Source organism: Lepidochelys kempii, chromosome 4 (genome assembly GCF_965140265.1).
Source record: "Lepidochelys kempii isolate rLepKem1 chromosome 4, rLepKem1.hap2, whole genome shotgun sequence".
NCBI lineage: Eukaryota > Metazoa > Chordata > Testudines > Cheloniidae > Lepidochelys > Lepidochelys kempii.
The window spans coordinates 83,766,593-83,783,217 of NC_133259.1; the positions used below are offsets into that span (position 1 = coordinate 83,766,593).

General features: G+C 38.1%; 1 protein-coding gene across 23 annotated transcripts in view; it reads right to left on the bottom strand.

The window, feature by feature from the left end:
• Positions 1-16,625, bottom strand: part of PCM1 (pericentriolar material 1) — an 89,206-nt gene that overhangs the window by 69,756 nt on the left and 2,825 nt on the right. For 13 of the 23 annotated variants that reach the window (XM_073341884.1, XM_073341896.1, XM_073341893.1 and 10 more), the window contains 7 exons: positions 10,191-10,304; positions 9,283-9,528; positions 6,980-7,252; positions 6,157-6,327; positions 5,851-5,967; positions 4,364-4,534; positions 965-1,142 (listed from right to left, as the gene is read on the bottom strand). In XM_073341884.1, the coding sequence (XP_073197985.1) occupies positions 965-1,142; positions 4,364-4,534; positions 5,851-5,967; positions 6,157-6,327; positions 6,980-7,252; positions 9,283-9,528; positions 10,191-10,286 (1,252 nt within the window). In that variant the 5' untranslated portion in view covers positions 10,287-10,304. Of the gene's footprint in view, positions 1-964; positions 1,143-4,363; positions 4,535-5,850; positions 5,968-6,156; positions 6,328-6,979; positions 7,253-9,282; positions 9,529-10,190; positions 10,305-16,625 lie in introns of those variants that run through there. The other 10 variants (XM_073341894.1, XM_073341889.1, XM_073341899.1 and 7 more) reach the window with 5 other exon arrangements.

A 16,625-nucleotide genomic window follows, 5' to 3' on the forward strand; every position in this document is an offset into this window, starting at 1 on the left:
CAATTCACCTAATACAAGTACTGTAGTACAATCTCCATCATAAAAGTTGAACTTACAAATGTAGAATTATGTTAAAAAACTGCATTAAAAATAAAACAATGTAAAATTTTAAAGCCTGCAAGTCCACTCAGTCCTACTTCTTGTTCATCCAATCGCTCAATTTGGAAATACCTTGCAATGCCAGCTACAAAAGTGCCATGCTAATGCCTGTTCTCACTTTCAGGTGACGTTTTAAATAAGAAGAGGGCAGCATTATCTCCTCTAAATGTAAACAATCTTGTTTGTCTTAGCAATTGGCTGAACAAGAAGTAGGACTGAGTGGATTTGTAAGCTCTGAAGGTTTACATTATTTTGTTTTTGAGTGCCGTTATGTAACAAAAAAAAAATCTACATTTGTAAACTGCACTCAGGACAAAGATTGCACTACAGTACTTGTATGAGGTGAATTGAAAAATACTCTATCATTTTTACGTTACAAATATTTGTAATAAAAAATACACTGATTTCAATTACAACACAGAACACAATAGATATGAAAATGTAGAAAAATGTCCAAAATATTTAATAAATTGCTATTGGTATTCTATTGTTTAAACAGTGTGATTCAAACAGCAATTAATAGCGATTAATTTTTTTATTGCTATTAATTTGAGTTAATCGCCTGCGTTAACTGCGAGTAATCGACAGCCCTAGTTTTAAGTTTGTAGCCTTGTTACCTAATAACATATTAAAAATATTTAAATTAAGTACTCCCACCAAATGGCAGTCCTGCAGTAATACTCCAAATATTACAGGTATTTTATATAAGGCACAGAATGTACAAGCTTAAGAATATATCCAGAACATTTTTTTTAATTGTGTGGTACATTTATACTTTAATAATATTTTTTTTAAATTCAGAGTGTCAGTTTTAAATCAATCAATATATCAATTTATCATTATATACTCTTGTCCTTCCACATACCAGAATCATCCATGACAGCAATTGCCTGCTCTGCTTTATGCTGCAGAGCAAGAAGAGCAGCTTGTCTTCCCTGAAGCGCTTTCAGCTGTTCCTGTTGTTGTAACATCCTTGTTAACAGGTCATGTTGCTTCTTCAAATTCTCTAGCTCCTCTTTAGCCTCCTGCTGGGGGTCTCTGGCCTGGAAGATAATAAAGGATACCACCATAGCTGTGGAATTTGATAACTCTGCAATAGTAATACACAAAAAGAACAGGAGTACTTGTGGCACCTTAGAGACTAACAAATTTATTAGAGCATAAGCTTTCGCGGGCTACAGCCCACTTCATCGGATGCATAGAATGGAACGTATAGTAAGAAGATATAGATATATATATACACACACATACAGAGAAGGTGGAAGTTGCCATCCAAACTGTAAGTATGGAAACTTCCACCTTCTCTGTATGTGTGTGTATATATCTCTTCTTACTATACGTTCCATTCTATGCATCCGATGAAGTGGGCTGTAGCCCCCAAAAGCTTATGCTCAAATAAATTGGTTAGTCTCTAAGGTGCCACAAGTACTCCTGTTCTTTTTGCGGATACAGACTAACACGGCTGCTACTCTGAAAATAGTAATACAATGACATCTTAATGTAAACAGAACCTTAACAGCTCAATGAAAACCTGAACTGTTAGTCTTGAGAAGTGTAAAGAGGTGAATACTTAACTATAGTCTCTTCACACTTAAAGCAAGTTCTTCTAGACTAAGTTCGAGTCCTTTTAGGGAAAAGCTCTTACTGCCAACAACCATGCTGCACAATGCCTTGCAGGTAAGTAACGTTCTTTTGTCTTCGGGTCTACCAACTCAGCACCTTCCACAAGCAGATTACAAAATTAAAAACTTGCACGTTTCTTCCTTTAACTACACTTTGTTTGTAAATTCATTAACACAAAAAGTATATAACCACAAAGCCATAAGAGTACTCCTTCCCTCAATCCCTGATGGATATAAAATGCAATTCAAGATACTGAATTAAAATAGCAAAAAAGCAAAGACTTCTGTTTGGTGTTGAACTTGTTTTAAAGAGTCTCTGCAGTAAACACTTTTTAAAAATATCTACCTGATCCTCTTCATTTCCTATACTGGCTTAACAGTCCAGCGTAGAGCAAAAACAGAAACTGAATGATCTGTTCACAAGTACTCGTTATGCAGCTGCCAACCCAAAGCAGCACCACTGGACCCTGCCTCAATAAGATTCAAGGTCCAAAATGATTCACTCACCTCAAAGCTTTCTCTTTCACCACACAATTTTGCAACAAGTTGTTTCTCATTCCATAAAACCATATGTAGTCTACAACTCTGCATCAAGTTTGAAACTGCATTTTCACAGTAGGAAGATGGACTACAAAAATACCAGTATTATGCATTTTTAAATATTTGCCAAGCTGAAAGTCCCACTCCTAAAGCAAAAAAATTCACCTGCCATCTAGTGTCGAGTGCCTACTGTAAGCAACTATGTATCTGAATTGTGAAAAATTCCTACATTGAAGAATATGTTTGCATATATTAAAGTACTTGGCCCTACTGCAGAGGTACTCCCACAGAGTTTGGAAGTTGTTGGAAAAAGCAAGGTCAAGTACTTTAATGGACAGTAAATTAACTTTGTAGCTGGGGTGCTGCTTCTTGCCCCCCTCGCAGACAGTGTGGATCCCAGAATGCAGTGAGCAACAACTCCTTCTCAGCCTAGGCATCAGAAATGTCAATCTCCAAAAATCAATGTTTTAAGGGGTAAACCATGTTCAGCTCAATCCACTGTTTTTAAACATCCAGAATTTAATTATTAATAAAAGGTCTTCAAAAATGTAACAACACTTTCAAATGACTCTAAACCACTAAACATCAATGATAATCCCTGTGTAAATCCCCATTTTAGACAAAGAAACTGAGGCATGGAAAGATTAGGTGATTTGTGCAAGATCACATGTCAAATCAATGGCAGAGGGAAAAAACCAAAACTGATAAACAAACCAAGCTTAATTTAAAGCATGTCAGAGGCATCTATACTCATTAAAACGAAGACCAATTTTTTTCCCAAGTTGGGTATCTAAAATTAGGCACTCAAGCTTGACAAATTTGCTATTTTAAGGGTATAGAAATACAGTAACTCCTCACTTAAAGTCATTCCGGTTAACATTGTTTCGTTGCTGATCAATTAGGGAACGTGCTCGTTTAAAGTTGTGCAATGCTCCCTTAATGTTGTTTGGCAGCCACCTGCTTTGTCCAATGCTTGCAGGAAGAGCAGCCTGTTGCAGCTAGCTGGTGGGAGCTTGGAACCAGGGCAGACTGGCAGCCACCCCATCAGCTTCCTAAGCCCAGCAGGCTACCAATTGCCAGCAGTTCAGCTGTCCCTCCCCACACTGCCATGTGCTGCTCCTGCCCTCTGCCTTTGAGCTGCCCCCAAAGAGCCTCCTGTTTTCTGTGCAGGGGAGGGAGGAAAGAGGGGGGACTAATGTCAGAGTGTCACATTTTTCAGGCACATAACTACAATGTTAAGCGAGAAGTTACTGTATTCAAATAATGTATTTAAACAATTTGAGTTTAAACAAAAAAGATGGAGCACTAAAAATTCAATTACAAAAATATTTATTGAAAAAAAAAATCACAGGAGGACTGGACACATTTCAAAACACGGTTTTTAAGGCACTGACCCCCACAAATGTGTTTTTCCCTGCAGGTATAACTGGGTACTGCAACAGGCATGCACAGTTTATCCTCTGTAGAGAGTTTATTACAGATCATATTTTTCCTTGGGCAACAGAAGTTTTTGATCTTCCACTACACTTTCTCTACACAAGATGTTTGTTATTACGTTCTTTCAGGCAGATTAATAGCATGAAAATTAACAGATCTAAGTGTGAATTATCTAAAATGACACTACATTAAGCCAATTTAAAAACACTTTCCCAGAAATAAGAGTGCAATTGCATCAAGGCATGAACCTGAAGTGGCAAGCTGTGGTTACAAAAAGTTAGATTAATAGCTGGACATAGAGTTAGATTTATACCCCTCACTAATAAAAAAAGAACATATGTTGGGTTGGAGGAGGAGATTAGTAAAAACTCATTTTTATAAAATCTCCACTTCCCAAAACAAGTCAACATGAAGAAGAAGAGACATTCAATGAAAATTTAGCCAAACACAGTTAAGACAGACAGATCTATTGTTATAGTGGTAACTAAAGCATTAAACACCAGAAGCTTCTGTATGAAAAGAATGAGAGAAAAAAGTAATTGTTCATTACAAATATTAGTATGTTTTAAAGCACTTTAGCAACAAAGGAACTGAGGAAGAAAAAGAAAATCAGCAAGTACAGACCCTATTTTGGAGACTTGCCAAGTTAATATTCTGAAGAGTACCTGTGAGGGTAATCCAATCCTAATAGGCCAGATTTCCCTGCCATTCAGAGCAGCTTTGTCACCTTTCCCTTTTGGACTTGTAACGTCAATGTCTGAAACCTGTCCTTGTGAAGCTGAATTCCCTAGTTTGTCCTCAATGCAGGGCCGAATTTTCAAACTAAAAGATACTTCCTTTATTAAATAGTTTAGTAGGTTAGATTTAGAACACACTCCTGTTTAACATGCATTTTTAAACTATAACATTGCTTACCTAGTTCATTTGTGTCTTATTTATTATATATGGCAAACTATTACTTCAAATAAGTCTTCGCTTGTTTAATTTTACTGTATTTTCAATTTCCTTTATTAAATTTTTTTTAAATGACAGGATTCCAAATATCACTGTATCATGTAATTATAGAGATACTTTCAATATTTCAAAGAACTATATTATAAAAGAAACCTAATTCCAAAATTCTTAAAGCCACACACATAAAAATGAAAAAATATGCTTTCTGTATAAACAAGATACAAGCTTTGTTTACGAGAATTCTACATGGATATATATTTCTATCAGTATTGGTTATTTTTTCACATTTTAAACAACATTAAAAAGTTAGATGTAGATGTTTAATCTCTACAATGTTATCATTCTGAAAGACCCGATAAAAACAAAAACATCTTGCAGGACTTTGATATTAGATTGAGAGACTGTCTGGTTTCATTCTGAATTTTAATCAAGTACCTCTGTATTCTTTATTTAAACACTACTTTTAACTTCCTAGAACACACATTCCAACCCGTAGTCTGTGGAGCACTTTGCTGATGGTCCACAGCACGCTGGCTGGAAACAAAGAGTCAATGCCATATACACAGATGCTTAAATTTTATTTAAAAGGCGATAAAAAATTAGGAAGAATTCAATGTTCTTTTCCACGTGAGCAACTGCTGAAATTGCTACAGGAAAGTTATGTGATCACAAATGGGAGAGGAGATGGTCTATGCAATCATGAGTGTATATATGTAGAAACGCCAGAGTCCATAAGACACTCTAATAAGAGGTGGCCCACTCAATGAAAGAGGTTGGGAACCCCCGTCCTAGAGCAATGCTTTTTATGGTATCACTATAGATATACTTATGCTTTCTATAGCAACAACCCATGATAGTGAACCATTTCCACTCTTCCATTACCCTTCAATTCCCCCTGTACTGGAAGCACACCACTTACCGAAAACAGCTTTGAAAACTAGTCCTTTCTGCATTAATAGGCCAGATACATATTTAACCCCTAGAACTATTTAAAAGATTCATAAGCTACCAAAAAGTAAAACTGCTACAACAGAAGCTTTTAAAAAACAAACTTTTTAAAAATATACATCATTGAGAGTTTGGGGGGTTTAAGTCTCCTTGAACTGAATTTCAGATTAACAATACTATCAAGTATCAGTCAGGAAAAGAAAAAAACAAGTCTTCATTTCTAGCACCTTAATTACTAAAAGCAGCTTACCGTGGTATCTGAAGCCTCAGACTGCACATCTATGTTTAGCGATGTGCTCTCAGCTACAGAACCAGATCCCACAGCTGAATCTATAGTCCGAACATCCTCCTCCTCATTTTCTCTAGCCTGAAATATTTTAGGGGCATAAATCAAAAGCTATATAAATGGGGTAGTAAAAATGAATTATTATGGATGGCACTGTATCTTGAAGTTAACTCTCCCAGCAGTACCATCAAAATGCCAATGATTGACTCCTTAAAGTTTTCTCACATTGCTTAAGAGAGACATATCTATTTTTAAGGCTCTGAAACTTACAAGCATCTTTTGCAAAAATTTCAGATAGGATTTTTCTTGCTCTTTAAGATGGTCTATGAGATGTGACAAGCGCTCAACATTAGCAGATCTTTCATTTTTCTCTACAAGATCATCCCGCATGGAGCTGGCCTTAGCAATATAGTCACGAATTTGAACTAGTCTGCTCACAATCTGCAGAGAAGACATTGAAATTATTCAGTAAGTTCATCAATAGTTTTGATATTTGTGATCCACAAGACATGAGGGTGATAATTTAATTTATACCACACCTAGGTAAATAAAATGAAAGGTGACATACTAGAGTTTATGGCCTCAATCCTATTATTGGCACTGACTTCAACATGTGCATAAAGTTCCAAGACTGAGGATTAATGTTGCTTCTGTCACAGATACCAGGTGCACCATTGAGCTCATATCTCTAAACATTATGTCACAATTTGTATGCTGGTCCCAGAAATTACCAAAACCATTAAAATGGTAATCAGACCAATCTCTAGACTTAAAAGTGGTGTATTAAATAGACTGCTTCTCTCTCAGTATGCAGAGTTACTAGCATTATGTGATCATAAGCATTCCCACATGTAGTATAATTTAAATCTCATTTAATGTATTCCGAAGCAAGTTACTGTGTAAAAAATTAAGAGTAGCAAAATATAAACCATCTTAGTAACCATTTGGAATTAATTTTAAAAATTAATGAAACTTTCTAGGAAGCTTCATCAGGGTGTCTACAACACAACAATGAAATTAGACATTTTCTAAAAGTTACAGTTTTTTAGGAGGAAGAGATTACAATAGGAATACACTGAGTCATGAACAATACCTGGCTACTATCCATAGCAGGTTCTCCTCTTCCATCTTCTTGAACAGACACCTGATAATTCTGCAAGAAGTCCTTACTTAGAGCAGATGCAAATAATTCTTTACATTGTGATGATCCATCAGTTTCTTTTTTTTGAGGGCTTGTGGCAGCATCCTTGCCTTTGTTAGTGTTAATCTGCAGTGATAGGAAGTTGAATGGTTTTCTGGTTTCATTAAGCTGACGTTTGTTGTTAGCAGCTGTTGCTCTACCTTGAGAATCACTTCCAATGCTCCTCTACATAAAAACAAACCAAAGGAAGTTATCATATATTACTTCAATATTCCTTTAAAAACATTGTTCTACTTTTATTAGTTCACAGTTGAACAAGAGTGGTACCATCATGTGGCATTATTGGGCATAGCGGGGGGGGGAGGGGGGGGGGAGAGACACACACACCACACGACACCACCAAAAGATTCACCTCCTAGCCAGAGAACTAAACTTAGTAGCTGATGACAGATTAAAAATGATTAAAACCATCTCCACCAGGCGGATTCTGGTCAGAAACTTGACCTTCCAACCAATGTATTGGGAATGACAGGGAGACTTCTACAATTTTTATCAGGGTGCTGCCCCGGGACCCTGCTGTGAACTCCAACTTCATGCCTGATAATGTGAAGCCACATCTCCCTTCCAAATGCATGAGAAAGAAGCTACTTATCCCATAGCCTCCTCACTATTGAACTGGAATAAAGAACATCTGATACTGAATTCCTATATAGCCTCTTGCTTGCTGTGTGGGAAGATCTTCTACCCTAGTCTAGACTGCATTTTTTGTTATCCTCCCCCATCCGTAGCTCCAGAGCTTTCTTCTGCCACTACTAGGCTGGAATGTTTACTGATGCTATTCAGAACTCTGTGTGCAACCGTGACGTTAAGTATATCAGTTCCACTCTACTGTTCCTTGAAAAGCTAAGAGCAGCAACAGAAGCTCTAGAGTAGTCTGTCTTCAGATTTGGGAAGACTGCAAAGCAATGGGTCACATTAGCCCAAGTTACTGTCACAACCATAAAGACTAGGTTTTATTGTCACTGTTTTAATGGAAAACTTAAATTCAGCAAAAATTTAGGGAAGTATAGAAAAAAGTATGACATTCCATTCTGCCACAAGGCACCCAATCCAGGGTCAGAATCTCAAATTACAGAAAGAAATGCATTCAAGAAAATACTTTCAAGATTGGCAGGTACTAAATAACCTCTAACTCTCACAGATGTGTTACACAGAGAAATACTCATTTGGAGAACTGCAATTTATTACACTACCGAGTGACACCATATGCCAACCTTCAGGTATGCGGTCTAGTGAAAATAGCTGACCTACCAGAAGGTATCTGGACACCATGATCCAGAATATATGTATTTTTCTACACTTTTTCCAATTCAGAATATGGATTATTATTTGCTATGTGATGTCAATGCACATTTTTTATTTGAGCCACTGACTTTCGAAGTCTTTCCTTTTGAAAAAACAGGAGTACTTGTAGCACCTTAGAGACTAACAAATTTATTTAAGCATAAGCTTTCATGTGCTAAAACCCACTTCATCGGATGCATGCAGTGGAAAATACTGTAGGTAAGTAGGTAGATACACACGCACACAGAGAACATGAAACAATGGGTGTTACCATACACACTATAACGAGAGTGATCAGTTAAGGTGAAAAGAAAAGGAGTACTTGCTATTACCAGCGGGGGGGGGGGGGGGGCATTTCCAGCAGTTGACAAGAATGTGTCAGGAATAGTAGGGGGGAAAAATGGGGGGAAATTATGTAATGGATGTGTCATTACACAAAGTAAAACTATTTCCCCATGTTTATTTTTCCCCCCTACTGTTCCTCACACGTTCTTGTCAACTGCTGGAAATGGCCCACCTTGATTATCACTATAAAAGGCTTTTTTCTCTCTCCTGCTGGTAATAGCTCACCTTAACTGATCACTCTCGTACAGTGTGTATAGTAACACACACTGTTTCATTGGGGGGGAGGGGAGGGTTGTATATATACATACATACATCTTCCTACTGTATTTTCCACTGCATGCACCCGATGAAGTGGGTTTTAGCCCACGAAAGCTTATGCTCAAATAAATTGGTTAGTCTCTAAGGTTCCACAAGTACTCCTGTTCTTTTTGCAGATACAGACTAACACTGCTGCTACTCTGAAACGTTTCCTTTTGAAGTCTGTCAGATTAATAAAGACAGTTTAGCAGGTTTGTGTGGTTTTATATTCACATTTATACAATTTTTGCAAATACACATCCACAAACCTGATCCAGATCACTGAAGTTTATTCTTTGTTTAAGCCTTTCTAATTCTGCTTGCTCTGGAACAGACATCTGAGTCATATATCTAGTGTGAGGAAAACTATGAAGAGTCCTTGTCTTCCGCCGTCCCATTCCGGGTGAGGACTCTGGAGATATGTCATTAGTAAGCCTTGTTTCACCTTCCCCACCAAATTTTTTCTTGTTTTTCTCTGAAGACCTGTTTGCTTTCTTCTGTTGACCCCCCCAGTCCTTCAGAAAAGCAGAAAAAAAAGCATATTCATTATCTCTTTAGTGAAAAAAAGATATGGTTTACTTCAGTGAATTGAAGTTTGATTCTATTTTAGAATTACAGAAAAAAACAAAAATGTCAAAACATGCTTTTATTTAAGCAATAATTTGAAAATCAAATTGGATAATATAGTTTTCTCTAAAGCACAAATAATAAGTTATCTGACAGGAAGTTTGGTCCACTTAACCTTTTTTGTCTTCAGAAGTATTTGTTCACTTGAAACAAAGCTACACTAGCATTTTTCTTCCACTGAGTCTTCGGAGGGTTATAATGCTTAACCTTGAGGGAAAATTCCCACTTAAGGCTTTCAATCAAATAGTCTCCCTCCCCCTCCCAAAATGGTTTATACATACCTAGATTTGCAACTCAGTTTTGATAGGCCACCTCTTGACCACAGATGATCATTCGTAACAGTGTATGGCTTTCAAATCTATCATACATTTATTTGTTTGCTGACTTTTGTTTCAGTTGGACACATGTATTTAGTTTTATGAACAGAATGTAAGCAACAACTACTACTACAGTATTTTGTTTGCCAATTTTTACGGTTTCATATCTATCCATCATGTCAATTTTCACTTTCAGTATGATGTGACAATTAAAAAGTTAACATGAATTATACCGTATTGTTCAGCCGGTCATCAAAGCTTTCATTGCTCCAGCTAGGCAAGTCCTGATCATTCATGCCTTCCTCAAAAGGACCACCTCCTGTTGCCATGGTATGCAGTCAAAAATGCTATAAAAAAATTATAGTTAAACCTATTTTAATGCAGCATATTTCCCGTTGCAACTAAAAATTAGAGATCTTTTCTTTAAAGACAAACTATTCTAATCCAAACTCAGCACTATGCACTTTTCATGAAGTAAATGAGACCATAGAAAATTATATGCAGTTCCTCAGAAGCCTAGGAAATTGAGCTATTATGAAAAATATTTTACAAAGGTATTTTATGAAACACTAAAATCCATAAATATTAGCAATGCAGAGAAAAATCAAGACAGGTGCTAAAACTAAACATTCTCACAGATGTTGTCAATAAACTATGAGGTTTACTTTCTAAAATTGTTCTATTATAAAAGAACAGTACAAATTAAAAATATTTTAGAATATTCACCTTGTGCAATAAAGAGCACAAAGGTATAATGAGAAATTTTAGTTCATGGAAACACTATAAAGAATGCAATACAGTAACATCAGGTCCACAGTGATGTCAGTCTAATACATCTTCCAAGAATTAAAAGTTTCCTATAAAGAACGTAACCAAAGCAAAATGCCCTTTATTCAATACTAAAATATATCCCAACAGAGCGTTGAAAGGGACACTAGCTAACAACCAGTAAGAGGAATTCCTTTTCCTTGCTATACCACAAATTACAAACATTTAATTAGAAAATGCCCTGGGGTTTATCCTAAATATGGTTTATATAAAAATAAAAACATATGAACCACTATATTTGTGTATTTAGCAAGGAAATAGTTTGGCTAATATAAGATAAACTAAGGGTCTGCATTAGAAACAAATCTGAAGTTAAATTCACTCTGTCAATAGTTAAGGAAATCACTTCTGCCTAAGTTTAACTAGTTTTGATACAAGCAACACCTACTTACATATAGCTAAAGAAAATTAGAGAAAAATATAATAGCTTTTTAAAGCTGAATCCTTAGCTTATCCTGTTGAGCATTGGTATGAAAGATCACAAACTATGTGTAATTACGTATACAGTAGTGCTGCGATACCAAGCATGCACAACACAAGAACAAATTTGTAGTCCAGGTAGCCGTGAAACACGTTAGCTGGGTTGAGCAGGAAACCAGTTCCTTTCACCCACACTGATATTCACATAACATTCAGTTACAGAAGTGGAATACTGACACACTTTTGCAAGTAATCGCTTTCCTACATAGCCCAAGCTGTCAGGTGAAAATTAGGATCATGTTCTGAAGTTATCTTATGCAATACAATGTGGTGTTATTTTATTTCTTCTGGTGCTAGTCAGAACTTAGTAGCTTAGATAGGAGACCAAAAAAACCAGAAGGTATATAACACTAGTGGGTCAGACTTTTGTCCCCATCTGAGACCATTAATTCCAAAAAACACATTTTCACATCACAGAAAAAGCACACTATATGTCCAGAGGTCATCTGTGTTTATAAGTTGGCTACCAAAGTGATTTCTTGGTATCCATCTAGGATTGATGCTAGAAGAATTAAGCCTGATCTACATCTGAAAGTTGTACCACTGTAAATATTATGGTTACCTAATGTGGATGTACTTACACTGGCAAAAAAGGTGCCTTATATCAGGACAGTGCATTCCCCTTCCTGTACAGGAATAAACTCTACCAATATAAGCACTTTTATACTCATTTAATTGTGTCCACATGAGGGTGTTGTACTACTTTCACTTTTATTGATGTAGTTAAAGCAGTAAAACTTCAGGTGTAAACAAATCCCTGGTTCACCTCTGCCTAGGCACAAACTGCATAGCTAGGCTAATTTACAAAACAAAAAAAATTAAAATATCATAAGCATGTATTACTTTTGAAAACAGTTTCTAAATCCATAGAAGGAACAAGCACTAAACAGATTACAAGGTTTGCAAGCAAAACTATCTTTGACTTATTTTTTGATAGCGGCGGTAAACGTGACTGTATGAGCCCCTCAATGCCCATCTAGCTACAACTGTTGCCAGGCCTGACAAACTCACTACACAAAGCACACTGTTACAATATTTATCCAAAGAATATCTTGTAAGGTACCATATAAACATTGATGACACTCTAGTCATTAATATTCTTGCATGATGCACTTACAGTTAGAATGTAAAGAGTTATGTACGTGTGCTGGAAATAAATTACTAAAATATATTTAGACCAAGCAATCCAAGTACAGTAACTCCTCATTTAAAGTCATCCCAGTTAACGTTATTACACTGCTGATCAATTGGAGAACATGCTCGTTTAAAGTTGAGCAATGCTCCCTTATAACGTTGTTTGGCAGCCGCCTGCTTTGTCCACTACTTGCAGAACCAGCAGCCAGTTGGAGCTAGCTGGTGGGGGCTTGGAATCAGGGTGGACCAGCAGTCCCCCCACGCCCCATCAGCTCCCCGCTCCCTTAAGTTCCCTGTGCGCGCAGCTGCCCAGCAGGCTATCAACTGCCAGCAGTTCAGCTGTCCCTCCACCCACTACCATGTGCTGCTCCTGCCCTCTGCCTTGGAGCAGCTCCCGGGAGCCTCCTGCTTGCTGTGCAGGGGGAAAGATGGAGGCTAATGTGAGGATGTCCCCCTCCCCACTGTTTACCCCATCTCCATAGAGTGGAGAGGGATGGGGGACACACACGACAGGGCTCAGGATGGAGGGAGCCTGCTGGCAGCAGCTGCTGTCTAAACTTGCTGATCTACTCAAAAAGGCAATGTACTTAGAATGGGGTCAGCGTACTTAAAGAGGCAATGTGCATCGTGCTCGCTCTCACACATAGGGTGTATGTCTCTGCCATGCTGTCTCCCCTCCCTCCATTTGTGCTGCCTTGTAGAGTGAGAGTACGTGTACATACACACACACAGTCTTTTGTCTGGTGAAAAAAATTTCTTTGGAACCTAACCCTCCCTATTTACATTAATTCTTATGAGGAAATTAGATTCGCTTAACATCATTTTACTTAAAGTCACATTTTTCAGGAACATAACTACAACATTAAACGAGGAGTTACTGTAGAACTGATAAACTGGTTTGTCCTAAACAATGCAATGTATGTGGGCAGGCTTTGCAAGCAAAACACAATAAAAGTATGTTGCATGTAAGGTAAACAGAATGACCAAACAGCAGGAAGAGGGCACCAGCTTGCTCAAAAACACACAGTAGGACCAAAAAGAAAAGGAGTACTTGTGGCACCTTAGAGACTAACCAATTTATTTGAGCATAAGCTTTCGTGAGCTACAGCTCACTTCATCGGATGCATACTGTGGAAACTGCAGAAGACATTATATACACAGAGACCATGAAACAATACCTCCTCCCACCCCACTCTCCTGCTGGTAATAGCTTATCTAAAGTGATCACTCTCCTTACAATGTGTATGATAATCAAGTTAGGCCACTTCCAGCACAAATCCAGGTTCTCTCACCCTCTGCCCCCCCGCCCCCCCAACTCACTCTCCTGCTGGTAATAGCCCATCCAAAGTGACCGCTCTCTTTACAATGTGTATGATAATCAAGGTGGGCCATTTCCAGCACAAATCCAGGTTTTCTCACCCTCTCCCCCTTTTCCAAAAGCCACACACACAAACTCACTCTCCTGCTGGTGAGAAAACCTGGATTTGTGCTGGAAATGGCCCACCTTGATTATCATACACATTGTAAAGAGAGTGGTCACTTTAGATAAGTTATTACCAGCAGGAGAGTGGGGTGGGAGGAGGTAGTTTCATGGTCTCTGTGTATATAATGTGTCTGCAGTTTCCACAGTATGCATCCGATGAAGTGAGCTGTAGCTCACGAAAGCTTATGCTCAAATAAATTGGTTAGTCTCTAAGGTGCCACAAGTACTCCTTTTCTTTTTGCGAATACAGACTAACACGGCTGGTACTCTGAAACCTGTCTACTATTAATAAACTTATTTTTAGTTTTACCATAAAATCATTTCAGTCCTCTGTATTAAACTGTGGGTCCTCAGATAAACTAACTAGCTTTTATGTCTCTTTGAAAGAAACAGACTTGATAATTTTGGTGACTGTTCAGTGATTGGGGATTGACACTGCAGAGAGAAGCCCCTGTGCAGCTTTGATGGAAAAAGTGACTTTGATGGGAAAAGTAAAGACTTTGCCACGCAAAAGCATAATCACCTAAACTAGAGAAGGCAGTGCACCTGGTGCTACAAGCAGATGTCACCACCAAAGGTCTACAAGTGAGGAGGAAAACAGTATGTCATCCAAAATTTTATGAAAGATCGTTTAATAGAGACCTCATTTCAAATCAATATGCTCCATCAACACCAAGTGCAAACACAGAATACGTTTTGCAATTAAGGGCAAATCCACCAAGTGAATATATGCCAGGCTTGACAGTGTAACAACCATTTTATCCTTACCTACATCACTGGCCATTACGAGTTCATCTTGGCAAGATTAAAGATCATCTGGTTTACAATCAAACTAGGTAAGTATATTCTTCCCTTATGATGTTATACAATTTGTCTAAGTCTAGTATAAGATTACATCACAACAGCCATTTTTTTTCCAGTGTAAAAAACAATGGGCAATATTTATCTTAGCATCTAACAGAAGTAAGACGCACATCAGATACATTTTTTACTACTACATAAAACCTCCTGTAGGGATTGAGTATTTCCACTTAATTAAGTCTCCAAAATCAGGTAAGTTACACCTATGCAAACTTCTGAAATCTTAAGTAACTCTTCTCTCCTATTTACCAATATTTTGGTGGCATTGGGACTTTTAATCCTGGCTTATAGCATTCACTAAATCAACTAGACTTACTTATATGCTTAAATTTAAGCATATGCTTAGGCACCTTGCTGAATCATTGTCCAGGCAGCTTATCATATCCTGATGATTTCTTACATTTGTTTTTAAAACGTTTTCTAATAAACCCACATCCCTATTGGACTCACATCAATTCTTAGAAACTGATGCAAATTATTTGTTACTTTGAGATGAGATATTTTTCACCAAGATGAGCTTGAACTATACAGCTCTTCCAACTTTTTTCTGATTCATTCGTTTTAACTGAGACCACATGCAGCTCTTTTCGAATAGTTAATTCAATAAAATGTCATGCACGTGAAACTAAGTTCAGTTTTTCTTGGTCTTTTCTTGGTGTACTTGTGGCACCTTAGAGACTAACCAATTTATTAGAAAGAAGGACTTGTGGCACCTTAGAGACTAACCAATTTATTAGAGCATGAGCTTTCGTGAGCTACAGCTCACTTCCTCAGATGAGTGTTCTCCGACTGGTTTATGAATGTCAGGATACATGAAATCAGATGTCAGGAATTATAACATTCATAAACCAGTCGGAGAACACTTCAATCTCTCTGGTCACGCAATCACAGACATGAAGGTCGCGATCTTAAAACAAAAAAACTTCAAATCCAGACTCCAGCGAGAAACTGCTGAATTGGAATTCATTTGCAAATTGGATACTATTAATTTAGGCTTAAATAGAGACTTGGAGTGGCTAAGTCATTATGCAAGGTAGCCTGTTTCCTCTTGTTTTTTCCTACCCCCCGCCCCAGATGTTCTGGTTTAACTTGGATTTTAACTTGAAGAGTGGTCAGTTTGGATGAGCTATTACCAGCAGGAGAGTGAGTTTGTATGTGTATGGGGGTGGGGGGGATGTGAGAAAACCTGGATTTGTGCAGGAAATAGCCCAACTTGATTGTCATGCACATTGTGTAAAGAGTTGTCACTTTGGATGGGCTATCACCAGCAGGAGAGTGAATTTGTGTGGGGGGGTGGAGGGTGAGAAAACCTGGATTTGTGCTGGAAATGGCCCACCTGATGACCACTTTAGATAAGCTATTACCAGCAGGACAGTGGGGTGGGAGTAGGTATTGTTTCATATTCTCTGTGTATATATAAAGCCTGCTGCAGTTTCCACGATATGCATCTGAGGAAGTGAGCTGTAGCTCACGAAAGCTTATGCTCAAATAAATTGGTTAGTCTCTAAGGTGCCACAAGTACTCCTTTTCTTTTTGCGAATACAGACTAACACGGCTGTTACTCTGAAACTTTTCTTGGTGTGTTATTTTCTTTCACTTTACTTCCTAGCACAGAGGAGGGCAAACTGTGGCCCACGGGACCATCCTGCCCGGCCCCTGAGCTCCCAGCCCTGCTTTTCCCTCTTCCTCGCAGCCTCAGTGCACTGCATCGCTGGCGGCACTCTGATCCGCCACTCCTGCCAGGCAGTGCAGCAATGGGGGCTGTAAGCTCCTGCCACTCTGAGCAGCATGGTAAGGGGGCACAGGTAGGGGGTTTGATAAGGGGCACGAGGTCCCAGGGGGCAGTCAGGGAACAGGGAGCGGTTGGATGGTGTGGAGGTTC